Genomic DNA, 15,034 nt, shown 5'->3' with positions numbered 1-15,034 from the left:
TATATTATAAAAACATGATTTTGTTACGTGTATTGAATTATAAATAGGCAAAAATACGTGCCTATTGGAATATAATTATGACAGCCTTATAAGCGTGAAATGTCATTATAAGTGTGGACAGTCGAAAATATGTATGTTAAACAAATTGTCACTCCTATATTTATATTTTGTGTATGATGGCTGTCCGATTTTTATATTATTTATTGTCAACTTCGAGAGATGTCGTGGTTTCCTAACACATGATTTTTAGTTAAATGACAAAAATACTAGAAATAACGAGTAACGACAATGTGAAAAATAATGCGGGGATTTAATGCATACAAAAAATTGGTTGTCTGTAAAGTCGGTTTACTGACGATAGTTGAAGGTGACAACGTCTTAAGGCCAATAATTGTGCTTCTTTGTCGCTCGTTCCAAACTCTCGCTTGCACTTCAAGCCTAACATGGAACGCCTCAGAGCGAGGTAAGAGCTAGTAAGAAAGTGCGCGCACGTAGCGACGCAACTCCCCATAGACTAAATAGTTGCGGAGACAAAAGTTGCTCTTGCGCTCTAGCTCTAACGCCGCATGAGTCATGTTTTTTCGTGCGTGCAGCCGGCTCTATCGAATTACATATAAGACGTTGTCACGCCAAACAGTCTGTAGTTTGAAATGTCTAAATATTTAATTCGCCATAAGTAAGCTACATATATATCATTTCTTGTTAAAAGAATAACTATTTAGCAATATGTGACGCAGTTATTATGAAAAATAGCCCTATTTATTAATTCATCCATTACATACCTAATTTATCATTTCTTTCATTCTATCAGTGTTTAGAATGTACAAATTATTCTGAATTTCTCAAGGCAATTACGTTTTCCATTTTGTATTTAAAGTTAACACACTGTCGGTGTTTCGGTCATTTTTTTAAGGGCTGATTTTTCAATCCTTGGTGACATATTCATCGAATAACGTATTAAACTACCATTTCAAAATTATTGTATTCTAATTGTCCGTATATGACAGTTTACAGGTGACATTTTAAAATGTTCGTGTAATACTTTATTGGACGGATAAATTTTAACCAAGGATTGAAAAATCGGCCCTTATACAAGTAAAATGAGCACAGGATGAAGTTTAAAATAATTTTTTATCTGTGGCTTATGTAAAAATATTGTTTAAATATTATTAAAATAGCATTATTAATTTTTGGCGGGAACACAATGACTCCAACACCATAGTGTTTTTATTATTTTATATTTGAAATTACGAATAGTTGTAAGGTTTTAAATTTTGTAAATAAAGAGTTTTATTATTGTGCAAATAAATGGTTATTTGAATCAATTATTTGTTTTCTTTTCCAACGAAGTATATTTTTTAATGTACATATTATATGCTGGCATTGCATGGCTATTACTACAGACTAATAACACAATAATAATTTACTACGTGTGCACTGTGCAACTATTACTATAACGCGTTTCATTAAAGAAACGAATCAATGACGGCCAAAGCTGGCACCGACATATGGTAGGGTCAGCAAAAAAGAAAATAAAAATAACGTAAATGGATAATCTTATATATAAAATTCTCGTGTCACAATGTTAGTCTGCATACTCCTCCGAAACGGGTGGACCGATTCTCATGAAATTTTCTGTGCATATCGGGTAAGTCTGAGAATCGGCCAACATCTATTTTTCATATGTACCACGGGCGAAGCCGGGGCGGGCCGCTAGTTATTTTATAAATAATTTCAATTAATTGTTTGTTGACAAACTGTTTTGTTATGGTATTTGTGTATTTATATGAATTATAATATTTTCGTATACAGAATGCAACAAAATCTCCATAATACTCGTAATGAGCATTGAGCCCATAAAACCGAACAACTTTTCCCAAAGAACATAATATTATGTCAAATACAATAAAACATTACTTAATAATTACTATCGCAAATACATAATTGTTATTGTAAATTTATGATAAAAACTATTATAGGGAAAATCAAATACATTTTAGTGATTTTATTTTTCCCTATTTTTTTTGCATACTGTACGGCCGTGTGTAAGCGAGAGGGAATGATAAGCGCCGCCATTTAAGATTCGTTTCTTTAATGAAATGCGTTAAATAGTTCAGTTTTAATATGAATTTTTGCTTGAAGCAGGAACCTATAAGTACTTAGCCGATAGAAATAATTAAAAGGGTTGGCCAAGTTACTAGACAACGCGGACGAAGTCATCATGTTAAAGATTAAAGGTGGATTAAAGTCTATAATGTTCTTAAAGTTATACATAATCACTATTCATTACAATCACTACATAGTATAAAACAAAGTCGCTTTCTCTGTCCCTATGTCCCTATGTACGCTTAAATCTTTAAAACTACCTACCTACGCAACTTATTTTGATGAAGTTTTTTTAATAGAGTGATTCACGAGGAACGTTTTAGGATATAATTTATGAGTCTCATCTGTCTGTCCGTGAGTCGAAACTCAAAAACGACTGCACGCTCCTTAGTGAAAATAATATTGAAATAGCAATTGTATTCGTCGTTCTCGACGTGTGTGATGATTGAAGATATAATTATTTATTAAGTTTTCGGCATGCTATGAAACTTCAATGTTCAGCATTTTTTGGCGGGAACTCGTTCAAATTGTTATGAACTAGAATCATTAGAATGCATTTTTTTAAGAACATTAATTCATACGGTCTGTGTTATAGGCCTGTGTTATAGGTCTATTAATTAAAATTCTATGAACTCAAATAATACCTACAGTTCATTCCACAGGTTCATTCTCTCTCAGTAGTATCAAAATATTAACATTTTCATAATGTGCATTTGTTCTTAGTTTGAACATTGAACCAAAATTAAGTAAATCACAGGAGTAAAATATAATGTCGACTTCAGAATAGAAAAGTTAACAGTCTGTACTCTGTAGGCTTAGATCATTAAGTAATGGATGGAGCACGCTGGCAAATGTTCTAACTAAACTTTCTGCCGATTTTGGTGCGGGGAGGGTAACTCACACTTTGAAACACAATCACACATTCACAAAAATAATTTGTGTCTTTACAAACTCAAACTATTACAAAATTAACAGACTAGCATGTTTTTGCACACATACATCGATTACACAGAAAAATCTCTGTACATATACGTAATAATACAATCGCTCTAAAGGGATGTAACCATATCGATATTACAAAAATAATAATTTTGTTGAAATTAGAAATAACATTAATATTATATTCATAAAAAATACTACACAGGTCATTTGTAACGTTTTCATCATTATTATATGCATACGAAAAAACAATAAAACGCCATTTTATTTGTATTTGAATATGTATTTATTCAACACATCACATATTATATTCAATAAAATAAATATCGTTCCAGAAAATTTTATTATTTCTGTACCGAGGTGTCCATTCTGATTTTCTCCCACAGCATTCAATCCACCTTAGCCTTAAAGCAGGATTTTTTGTAAATCTGAAATATACGCAATATTAATACATACATATAAACAAAGTAGCTGCTCCGCGCGGTTTCACCCCCGTGGCTGCACTCCTGTTGGTCGTAGCGTGATGATATATAGCCTATAACCTTCCTCGATAAATGGGCTATCTAACACCGAAAGAATTTTTCAAATCGGACCAGTAGTTCCCGAGAATAGCGCGTTCAAACAAACAAACTCTTCAGCTTTATAATATTAGTAATATAGATTACATAATAGAAAGGTTACAAGATTAACATTACAAAAAAAACGGCTAAATGCGAGTCGGACTCGCGCACGAAGGGTTCCGTACCATTAAAATGTTCTGCCAGTTAAAAGTAACCGAGCGTAAATTTTAATAAATATATACAAGACTTACAAAATAAACATTATACTCCTTTTTATGCAGTTGTGTAAAATTGTAATATAATAAAGATTAATTCTCATCTCATTTCAAATTATACTAAGAAAAATATTTTTTTATCGACGTTCAACTTAAAAGCAGTCCGTCACTAAGAAAGTCGTAAAAATTTACGACCTTTTAAACGACGAGTTTTTAAATTCAACTCTATCACTAAGTTCATAAAGATTAAATTTGAATTTCTCTTCAAGATAGTCTCGCTACATCACTTTATAGTCTCGTGGGGAGTGCGGTTCAATATCGCGTTCTAAATTCAACTTTATCGCTTAGTTCATAAAGATTAAATTTGTATATTTTCTCTTCAAGATAGTCTCGCTACATCGCTTTATAGTCTCGTGGGGAATGCGGTTCAATATCGCGTTTTAAATTCAACTTTATCTCTCAGTTCATAAAGATTAAAATTGTATATTTTCTTTCCATGATAGTCTCGTGAGGCCGCATCAATGATCAAGTAAACACATGACTCGATTATTTGTCTTGATCATATCGCTAAACGATACATCGACGATTATTAGAAATTGCATTTAATTAGAAATGTACGTTAAAAAAATAAAAAAATATACACAAATGAAAGGTTATTCCATCTTTTTTAATATTCGACATGTTTGAATTGCTTCTGCAAGACTTGACAGTGCAAAACGGCATTTTTAGCGGAGCACTCGCAGACGTCCTTTCGATGTTTTACGAATACGCAGAGTGTTCGTAATCGATTACGCAAGTAGTTTTTATGAAAGCATAAGATTTTTCGATTCGAATAATCTTATACCTCGGCAAAAGAGGAAACGCCTGCGTGTGTTATCCATTACTTAATGATCTAAGTCTGTAGGTAATCGTTAGGTAAATTTTTATTAACTAGAAACCCGTGCTAGAAACAATGAAAAACAGAATGTCAAATTTTATTAGCTTTTTTATATATCATAGTACCTACTTGACAGAATATCTGGTCCTGTCATGGTCCTGTCGGCTGTCGCTGACTTAGCTCATACTTCATAGCTGTCATATTGACTTTATCACAGTACAATAAATTTAAAACGTAATGTTTTTGGATTGCTTACTATTATATCGAATTTTTGAAGAAATCGAGTGTCTAACAATAGTTTCAATTATGTGCGAGTTATTCAAAATATAGATTCCGTAATATTTCATCGTAATTTGACTTTAAACCTACAAATCGTAAAGGCTATGTTATAGTAAAAACATTCGAAACCTTATCAAGATCTTATCAACAAAGAAAACGCTTTCAACTAAAGGGATTGCGGAATCGCATAAAATGGAGAATGAAACAGAGGAAATAACAGTGAAACCTGAATTTGTGCATATAGAGGTAAAAGTTGAACCGTTTATCGGAGATTCGAATACAGACACGCAAAATATAAAAGACGCAGAGGAGAGTGATTCCGACGAGCCAGAAGATGATTCTGCTGTTAAAGTGAACTCAGAGGGTAAGAGAAACAGAGTGTCATGTCCAAAATGCGATCGGACGTTAAAAAACCAAGCGAACTTGAAGCAACATTTACGAACTGTACATTTAGAAGGAGCAGAGACTGCCGAGTGTTCGCAATGCTTTCGTGTGTTCAAATCAAGAGGGAACCTCTGGAATCACATTCACGCAGTGCACAGGAACGATAAGGAAGTGAATTGCAAGGAATGCGGTAAGGTATTTCTAAACAAACGTCGGCTAGACAACCATGTATATTATACGCATCGCGACGTCACTCCAATAGCTTGTCCACATTGTGATAAAGTATGTAACGGACAGCGGAAACTCAAAGTACACATACGTAACATGCATACAATACAGGACAACATTCAATGCCCGCACTGTGACAAAATATTTAGAATCGAGTCGCTTCTGAAGAAACATATCACCTACGCGCACGCGACAGACGATATAGAGTACAAATGCCCTTGCGATTTGATATTTATGTCATACAAACAATACAAGAATCACATGAACAACGTGCACCCAGTCAGACAACCGCGTTGCCTCATCTGCCATAAGTCATACAAAACTCCGGCTATCGCGAAGGAACACCTCCGAGTGTGCCACAACATACCTGAAGACGATTTGAACAACCACATAACCTACAACGATTTACCCGAACTGATAAACGAGCCTGAATGTAGTACATGCGCAATTTGCTTCAAAACGTTCTGCAATAAAGTCTTGTTTCAAAGTCACATGCGAACGACGCATCCTCCAAAGGAAGCGGAGCAAGCTTGCGATGTCTGTCAAAAGACGTTCAAATCGGCGTCCCATGTAAGGGTACATAAGTATACAGTACATTCTACTGAGGGGAAACAGACATGTGATCTCTGCGGTCGAGAGTTCGCGTCCAAACGGTATTTAAAACGACACAAATTGACGCATGTACATAACTTGACGCAATGTAATATTTGTGAGGGGATTTATCAATCTGAAGCACATTTGAGGATACATATTAGACGAGTGCATGAAGAGACTATTATTGGTGTTTGAATTTTGGAATAATTCAGTATGAACAAGAAAAAAAAAAAAAACAATTATGTATGTTCTCCGATGAGTACAATTTGGAGGTCTTCAAGAAGAGAGTGAACAGGCACATTCTAGGGAAGCGCGCTCAAATTATTCTGAATTTCTCAAGGCTGAAAAAATATTTTGTATTTAAAGTTAACACACTGTTGGCGTTTCGGTCATTTTTTAAGGGCTGATTTTTCAATCCTTGGTGACTTATTCATTGAATAACGTATTAAACTACCATTCCTAAAATGTATTCTAATTGTCCGTTTATGACAGTTTACAGGTGACATTTTAAAATGTTCGTGAAATACTTTATTGGATGGATAAATTTTAACCAAGAATTGAAAAATCGGCCCATATACAAGTAAAATGAGCACAGGATGAAGTTTAAAATAATTTTTTTATCTGTGGCTTATGTCAAAATATTCTTTAATTGGTTTATATATTAATATCTTGATTAATATAGCATTATTAATTTTTGGCGGGAACACAATGACTCCAACACCATAGTGTTTTTATTATCTTATATATAAAATTCTCGTGTCACAATGTTAGTCTGCATACTCCTCCGAAACGGGTGGACCGATTCTCATGAAATTTTCTGTGCATATCGGGTAAGTCTGTGAATCGGCCAACATCTATTTTTCATATGTACCACGGGCGAAGCCGGGGCGGGCCGCTAGTTATTTTATACATATTTGAAATTACGAATAGTTACGTAAGGTTTTAAATTTTGTAAATAAAGAGTTTTATTATTGTGCAAATAAACAGTTATTTGAAGCAATTATTTGTTTTCTTTTCCAATATTTTTTAATGTACATAATATATGCTGGCATTGCATGGCTATTACTACAGACTAATAACACAATAGTAGGTATACTATGTATGCAACTATTACTATTAGTTCAGTTTTAATATGAATTTTTGATTTATGTACCTATGTAACAGCCAGGGTATAAGTACTAATGCAAAAAAGACTAGGTATATCCAGGTAATATAAACTATTGAAGGATTTTAAATCTAATTTCTGTAATTACCAGAGACAATAAAATTAAACTGTTTAGACTTTAGACACTTGAAAATGAATAATTAATATTTCATGTCGATAGAAATTATTAAAAGGGTTGGCCAAAGTTACTAGACAACGCGGGCGGAAAGCTAGTATATAATATACCTGCTTAAAATCCTCTACCGAGTCTCGTCTTTCTGTCCGTCGAATTGTTATAAACTTAAGATAAACTAGAATAGAATCATTAGAATGCATTTTTGATAAGAACATTTTATACGGTCTATTAATTAAAATTCTATGAACTCAAATAATACAGTTTCATTCCACAGGTTCATTCTCTCTCAGTAGTATCAAAATATTTCAAAATGTGCATTTGTACTTTGAACATTGAACCAAAATTAAATAATTGAAAAAGTTAACAGTAGGTATTCGAAAGTAAATTAAGCCCGTATTTGAACTATGTACAAACAATAAAAAAAGTTAAATGTCAAAGTTTGTTAATTGACAGATCTGGTCCTGTCGGCTGTCGCTGTCTAATGTCTTAGCTCATAGCTGTCATATTGACTTAATCAGTAATCACAGTACACTATAATATTTTTGGATTGTTTTTATGGAATTTTTGAAGAAATCGAGTATTTAACAATAGTTTCAATTATGTGCGAGTTTGAGTTATTCAAAATATAGATTCCGTAATATTTCATCGTAATTTGACTTTAAACCTACAGATCGTAAAGGCTCTGTTATATTAAAAACATTCGAAACCTTATCAAGATCTTATCAACAAAGAAAACGCTTACAACTAAAGGGATTGCGGAATCGCATAAAATGGAGAATGAAACAGAGGAAATAACAGTGAAACCTGAATTTGTGCAAATAGAGGTAAAAGAAGAACCGTTTAGCGTAGAAGCGAATATAGACACGCAAAACATAAAAGACGCTGACGAAAGTGATTCCGAAGAGCCAGAGGATGATTCTGCTGATAAAGTGAACTCAGAGGGTAAGAGAAATAGAGTGCCATGTCCAAAATGCGATCGAACGTTGAAAAACCAAGCGAACTTGAAGCAACATCTACGAACTGTACACTTGGAAGGAGCAGAGACTGCCGAGTGTTCGCAATGCTTTCGTGTGTTCAAATCAAGAGGGAACCTCTGGAATCACATTCACGCAGTGCACAGGAACGATAAGGAAGTGAATTGCAAGGAATGCGGTAAGGTATTTCTAAACAAACGTCGGCTAGACAACCATGTATATTATACGCATCGCGACGTCACTCCAATAGCTTGTCCACATTGTGATAAAGTATGTAACGGACAGCGGAAACTCAAAGTACACATACGTAACATGCATACAATACAGGACAACATTCAATGCCCGCACTGTGACAAAATATTTAGAATCGAGTCGCTTCTGAAGAAACATATCACCTACGCGCACGCGACAGACGATATAGAGTACAAATGCCCTTGCGATTTGATATTTATGTCATACAAACAATACAAGAATCACATGAACAACGTGCACCCAGTCAGACAACCGCGTTGCCTCATCTGCCATAAGTCATACAAAACTCCGGCTATCGCGAAGGAACACCTCCGAGTGTGCCACAACATACCTGAAGACGATTTGAACAACCACATAACCTACAACGATTTACCCGAACTGATAAACGAGCCTGAATGTAGTACATGCGCAATTTGCTTCAAAACATTCTCCAATAAAGTCTTGTTTCTATGTCACATGCGAACGACGCATCCTCCAAAGGAAGCGGAGCAAGCGTGTGATGTCTGTGAAAAGACGTTCAAATCGGCGATCCATGTAAAGGTACATAAGTATGCAGTACATTATACTAAGGGGAAACAGACATGTGATCTCTGCGGTCGAGAGTTCGCGTCCAAACGGTATTTATCACAACACAAATTGACGCACGTTGTACATAACTTGGCGCAATGTAATATTTGTGAGGGGATTTATAAATCTAAAGCACATTTGAGGATACATATTAGACGAGTGCATGAAGAGACTATTATTGGTGTTTGAATTTTGGAATAATTCAGTATGAACAAGAAAAAAAAAAAAAAAAAACAATTATGTATGTTCTCCGATGAGTACAATTTGGAGGTCTTCAAGAAGAGAGTGAATAGGTACATTCTAGGGAAGCGCGCTCAAATTATTCTGAATTTCTCAAGGCTGAAAAAATATTTTGTATTTAAAGTTAACACACTGTTGGCGTTACGGTCATTTTTTAAGGGCTGATTTTTCAATCCTTGGTGACTTATTCATTGAATAACGTATTAAACTACCATTCCTAAAATGTATTCTAATTGTCCGTTTATGACAGTTTACAGGTGACATTTTAAAATGTTCGTGAAATACTTTATTGGACGGATAAATTTTAACCAAGAATTGAAAAATCGGCCCATATACAAGTAAAATGAGCACAGGATGAAGTTTAAAATAATTTTTTATCTGTGGCTTATGTCAAAATATTCTTTAATTGGTTTATATATTAATATCTTGATTAATATAGCATTATTAATTTTTGGCGGGAACACAATGACTCCAACACCATAGTGTTTTTATTATCTTATATATAAAATTCTCGTGTCACAATGTTAGTCTGCATACTCCTCCGAAACGGGTGGACCGATTCTCATGAAATTTTCTGTGCATATCGGGTAAGTCTGTGAATCGGCCAACATCTATTTTTCATATGTACCACGGGCGAAGCCGGGGCGGGCCGCTAGTTATTTTATACATATTTGAAATTACGAATAGTTACGTAAGGTTTTAAATTTTGTAAATAAAGAGTTTTATTATTGTGCAAATAAACAGTTATTTGAAGCAATTATTTGTTTTCTTTTCCAATATTTTTTAATGTACATAATATATGCTGGCATTGCATGGCTATTACTACAGACTAATAACACAATAGTAGGTATACTATGTATGCAACTATTACTATTAGTTCAGTTTTTATATGAATTTTTGATTTATGTACCTATGTAACAGCCAGGGTATAAGTACTAATGCAAAAAAGACTATATATATATAAACTATTGAAGGATTTTAAATCTAATTTCTGTAATTACCAGAGATAATAAAATTAAACTGTTTAGACTTTAGACACTTGAAAATGAATAATTAATATTTCATGTAGCCGATAGAAATTATTAAAAGGGTTGGCCAAAGTTACTAGACAACGCGGGCGGAAAGCTAGTATATAATATACCTGCTTAAAATCCTCTGCCGAGTCTCGTCTTTCTGTTCGTCGAATTGTTATAAACTTAAGATAAACTGGAATAGAATCATTAGAATGCATTTTTGATAAGAACATTTTATACGGTCTATTAATTAAAATTCTATGAACTCAAATAATACAGTTTCATTCCACAGGTTCATTCTCTCTCAGTAGTATCAAAATATTTCAAAATGTGCATTTGTACTTTGAACATTGAACCAAAATTAAATAATTGAAAAAGTTAACAATAGGTATTCGAAAGTAAATTAAGCCCGTATTTGAACTATGTACAAACAATAAAAAAAAGTTAAATGTCAAAGTTTATTAATTGACAGATCTGGTGCTGTCGCTGTCTAATGTCTTAGCTCATAGCTGTCATATTGACTATCACAGTACATTAAAATATTTTTGGATTGTTTTTATGGAATTTTTGAAGAAATCGAGTATTTAACAATAGTTTCAATTATGTGCGAGTTATTCAAATTATAGATTCCGTAATATTTCATCGTAATTTGACTTTAAACCCACAAATCGTAAAGGGTAATATTAAAAACATTCGAAACCTTATCAAGATCTTATCAACAAAGAAAACGCTTACAAGTGGTATTGCGGAATCGCATAAAATGGAGAATGAAACAGAGGAAATAACAGTGAAGCCTGAATTTGTACAAAAAGAAGTAAAAGTAGAACCGTTTATCGTAGAATCGAATACAGACACGCAAAACATAAAAGACGCAGAGGAGAGTGATTCCGCTGTTAAAGTGAACTCAGAGGGTAAGAGAAACAGAGTGTCATGTCCAAAATGCGATCGAACGTTAAAAAACCAAGTGAACTTGAAGCAACATTTACGAACTGTACATTTAGAAGGAGCAGAGACTGCCGAGTGTTCGCAATGCTTTCGTGTGTTCAAATCAAGAGGGTACCTCTGGCAACACATTCAAGCAGTGCACAGGAACGACAAGGACGTGAATTGCAAGGAATGTGGTAAGGTATTTCAAAACAAACATCGGCTAGTTAACCATGTGTATTACACGCATCGAGATGTCACTCCAATACCTTGTCCACATTGTGATAAAGTATGTAACGGACAGCGGAAACTCCAATCACACATACGTAACATGCATACAATACAGGACAACATTCAATGCCCGCACTGTGACAAAATGTTTAGAATCGAGTCGCTTCTGAAGAAACATATCGCCTACGCGCACGCGACAGACGATATAGAGTACAAATGCCCTTGCGATTTGATATTTACGTCATACATACGATACAAGAATCACATGAACAACGTGCACCCAGTCAGACCACCGCGTTGCCTCATCTGCCATAAGTCATACAAAACTCCGGCTATCGCGAAGGAACACCTAAGCGTGTGCCACAACATTCCTAAAGACGATCTGAACAACCACATAACCTACAACGATTTACCCGAACTGATAAACGAGCCTGAATGTAGTACATGCGCAATTTGCTTCAAAACGTTCTGCAATAAAGTCTTGTTTCAAAGTCACATGCGAACGACGCATCCTCCAAAGGAAGCGGAGCAAGCTTGCGATGTCTGTCAAAAGACGTTCAAATCGGCGTCCCATGTAAGTGTACATAAGTATACAGTACATTCTACTGAGGGGAAACAGACATGTGATCTCTGCGGTCGAGAGTTCGCGTCCAAACGGTATTTAAAACGACACAAATTGACGCATGTACATAACTTGACGCAATGTAATATTTGTGAGGGAATTTATCAATCTGAAGCACATTTGAGGATACATATTAGACGAGTGCATGAAGAGACTATTATTGGTGTTTGAATTTTGGAATAATTCAGTATGAACAAGAAAAAAAAAAAAAAAACAATTATGTATGTTCTCCGATGAGTACAATTTGGAGGTCTTCAAGAAGAGAGTGAACAGGTACATTCTAGGGAAGCGCGCTCAAATTATTCTGAATTTCTCAAGGCTGAAAAAATATTTTGTATTTAAAGTTAACACACTGTTGGCGTTTCGGTCATTTTTTAAGGGCTGATTTTTCAATCCTTGGTGACTTATTCATTGAATAACGTATTAAACTACCATTCCTAAAATGTATTCTAATTGTCCGTTTATGACAGTTTACAGGTGACATTTTAAAATGTTCGTGAAATACTTTATTGGACGGATAAATTTTAACCAAGAATTGAAAAATCGGCCCATATACAAGTAAAATGAGCACAGGATGAAGTTTAAAATAATTTTTTATCTGTGGCTTATGTCAAAATATTCTTTAATTGGTTTATATATTAATATCTTGATTAATATAGCATTATTAATTTTTGGCGGGAACACAATGACTCCAACACCATAGTGTTTTTATTATCTTATATATAAAATTCTCGTGTCACAATGTTAGTCTGCATACTCCTCCGAAACGGGTGGACCGATTCTCATGAAATTTTCTGTGCATATCGGGTAAGTCTGAGAATCGGCCAACATCTATTTTTCATATGTACCACGGGCGAAGCCGGGGCGGGCCGCTAGTTATTTTATACATATTTGAAATTACGAATAGTTACGTAAGGTTTTAAATTTTGTAAATAAAGAGTTTTATTATTGTGCAAATAAACAGTTATTTGAAGCAATTATTTGTTTTCTTTTCCAATATTTTTTAATGTACATAATATATGCTGGCATTGCATGGCTATTACTACAGACTAATAACACAATAGTAGGTATACTATGTATGCAACTATTACTATTAGTTCAGTTTTAATATGAATTTTTGATTTATGTACCTATGTAACAGCCAGGGTATAAGTACTAATGCAAAAAAGACTAGGTATATCCAGGTAATATAAACTATTGAAGGATTTTAAATCTAATTTCTGTAATTACCAGAGACAATAAAATTAAACTGTTTAGACTTTAGACACTTGAAAATGAATAATTAATATTTCATGTCGATAGAAATTATTAAAAGGGTTGGCCAAAGTTACTAGACAACGCGGGCGGAAAGCTAGTATATAATATACCTGCTTAAAATCCTCTACCGAGTCTCGTCTTTCTGTCCGTCGAATTGTTATAAACTTAAGATAAACTAGAATAGAATCATTAGAATGCATTTTTGATAAGAACATTTTATACGGTCTATTAATTAAAATTCTATGAACTCAAATAATACAGTTTCATTCCACAGGTTCATTCGTGTCCCTTCGTCCAGCATACTCACCATGGAATCCTGATATTTCATGAATGTCAAAAAACTGTTCTGAAATAGTGCTAAATAGTGCCCAAAGGAAAAAAATAGTGCTCTTGTACTTGCGAAGTTATAGCCATAGTTCGATGAGTATGCTGGACGAAGGTTTCGCCCAGCATACTCACCTCCGTCCGGAGAATCTGTATACGCTTCAAACATAATTCATACTTCAAAAAATAGTTCCCAAATAGTGCCAAACGGTGCCCAAAAAGAAAAAACAGTGCTCGAATAACTTCGGAGTTACAGGCTTCGTTCAGTGAGTATGCTGGGCGTAGGTTCTACGCCCAGCATACTCACCTCAGTGCGCGAATATCGAACGAGCTATAGGAACAATTTACGTCTCAAAAAATTGTGCTTGAAATAGTGCCCAATATCAGTCCAATTTTTGCTTGACTTTTGACCTAGAAAACCATTAAATTTGATTGTAAACTTCTACATACATTACATTGAGTACAGTCGAATACAATATTATTAACTTTCTTCCTAACAATTTTTGTCTTGTGTAAATTATTAATTGTCTATGTAAGGGAGTATTTACTTTAGAATCGCAATATTATTAATTACACATTATTTTAATAATACTTTATAATAATATGATTAAGCCTTCGCGCGTCGCATGGGACCCCGGTAGCTAGGAACAATGATTTTATATATTTGTCTAGATCACGGCGCTTGAAGGATTAAGATATCAAATGAAGTAAATCATGCATGAAAAATAAAGTTGCTGTTATTAATGCTTACATTACAACTGACAAAATTATTCAAAATAATCATTTTCCGGATCAAGGACGGTACCACAACGTTTACGGAATTGACCTGTATTCCTCATGTGATAAAGTTCAATATAGTGTGGCAGTAATGGATGCACGTACGGTCAATAGGTATGGGGCTTACGACGCGCGGCGCCCGCGACGCTAAACATTTTTTTATATGTATATTATATACAATATTAAAACTACAATTTTTTCTATTTACATTGATTATATTATGAATGTTAACAAAAGCTGTGAACTAGTTAACTAGAATTCTGATAACTTTGGCCCTTTAAATAGTAATAAATAACGTAAGTAATTAAAAATGTTTTTTATTGCTAAACCTTTCATTGATGAAACTATTGGAAAGAGTTTTAAAAATTTGTATAACTATGTCACAGTACTA

The 15,034-nt window shown here is 34.1% G+C and overlaps 4 protein-coding genes across 4 annotated transcripts in view; all 4 read left to right on the top strand.

Moving 5' to 3' along the window:
• The window catches only part of Zpr1 (zinc finger protein Zpr1), a 152,079-nt gene that overhangs the window by 69,340 nt on the left and 67,705 nt on the right, over positions 1-15,034 (top strand). The gene's annotated exons all lie outside the window — the stretch shown is intronic.
• Positions 4,865-6,765, top strand: LOC149475290 (uncharacterized). The gene has a single exon (XM_089713961.1). It carries the CDS (start codon positions 5,169-5,171, stop codon positions 6,375-6,377), a length of 1,209 nt encoding a protein of 402 aa, XP_089570087.1. The 5' UTR covers positions 4,865-5,168; the 3' UTR covers positions 6,378-6,765.
• On the top strand, positions 7,973-10,265 carry LOC149475289 (uncharacterized). The gene has a single exon (XM_089713954.1). The coding sequence runs from the start codon at positions 8,233-8,235 to the stop codon at positions 9,442-9,444; it is 1,212 nt and encodes a 403-aa protein (XP_089570080.1). The 5' UTR covers positions 7,973-8,232; the 3' UTR covers positions 9,445-10,265.
• Positions 11,024-15,034, top strand: part of LOC149475286 (uncharacterized) — a 40,619-nt gene continuing 36,608 nt past the window's right edge. The window contains exon 1 of the mRNA XM_089713654.1: positions 11,024-13,129. Coding sequence (XP_089569780.1) covers positions 11,269-12,456 — 1,188 coding nt within the window. The 5' untranslated portion in view covers positions 11,024-11,268 and the 3' untranslated portion in view covers positions 12,457-13,129. The remainder of the gene's footprint in view (positions 13,130-15,034) is intronic.

The sequence above is a fragment of the Colias philodice genome, chromosome 31 (assembly GCF_061535455.1).
Source record: "Colias philodice isolate Cphi_HAF_F1 chromosome 31, ilColPhil1 Martin Lab GWU primary, whole genome shotgun sequence".
Taxonomy (NCBI): Eukaryota; Metazoa; Arthropoda; class Insecta; order Lepidoptera; family Pieridae; genus Colias; species Colias philodice.
The sequence above is the reverse complement of the archived record's forward strand: the minus strand, read 5'-3'. Positions and strand labels throughout refer to the sequence as shown.

Excerpts from the sequence above, each read along its gene's own strand:
- LOC149475290 (XM_089713961.1), top strand. The coding sequence starts at position 5,169 with ATGGAGAATGAAACAGAGGAAATAACAGTGAAACCTGAATTTGTGCAT.
- LOC149475289 (XM_089713954.1), top strand. The coding sequence starts at position 8,233 with ATGGAGAATGAAACAGAGGAAATAACAGTGAAACCTGAATTTGTGCAA.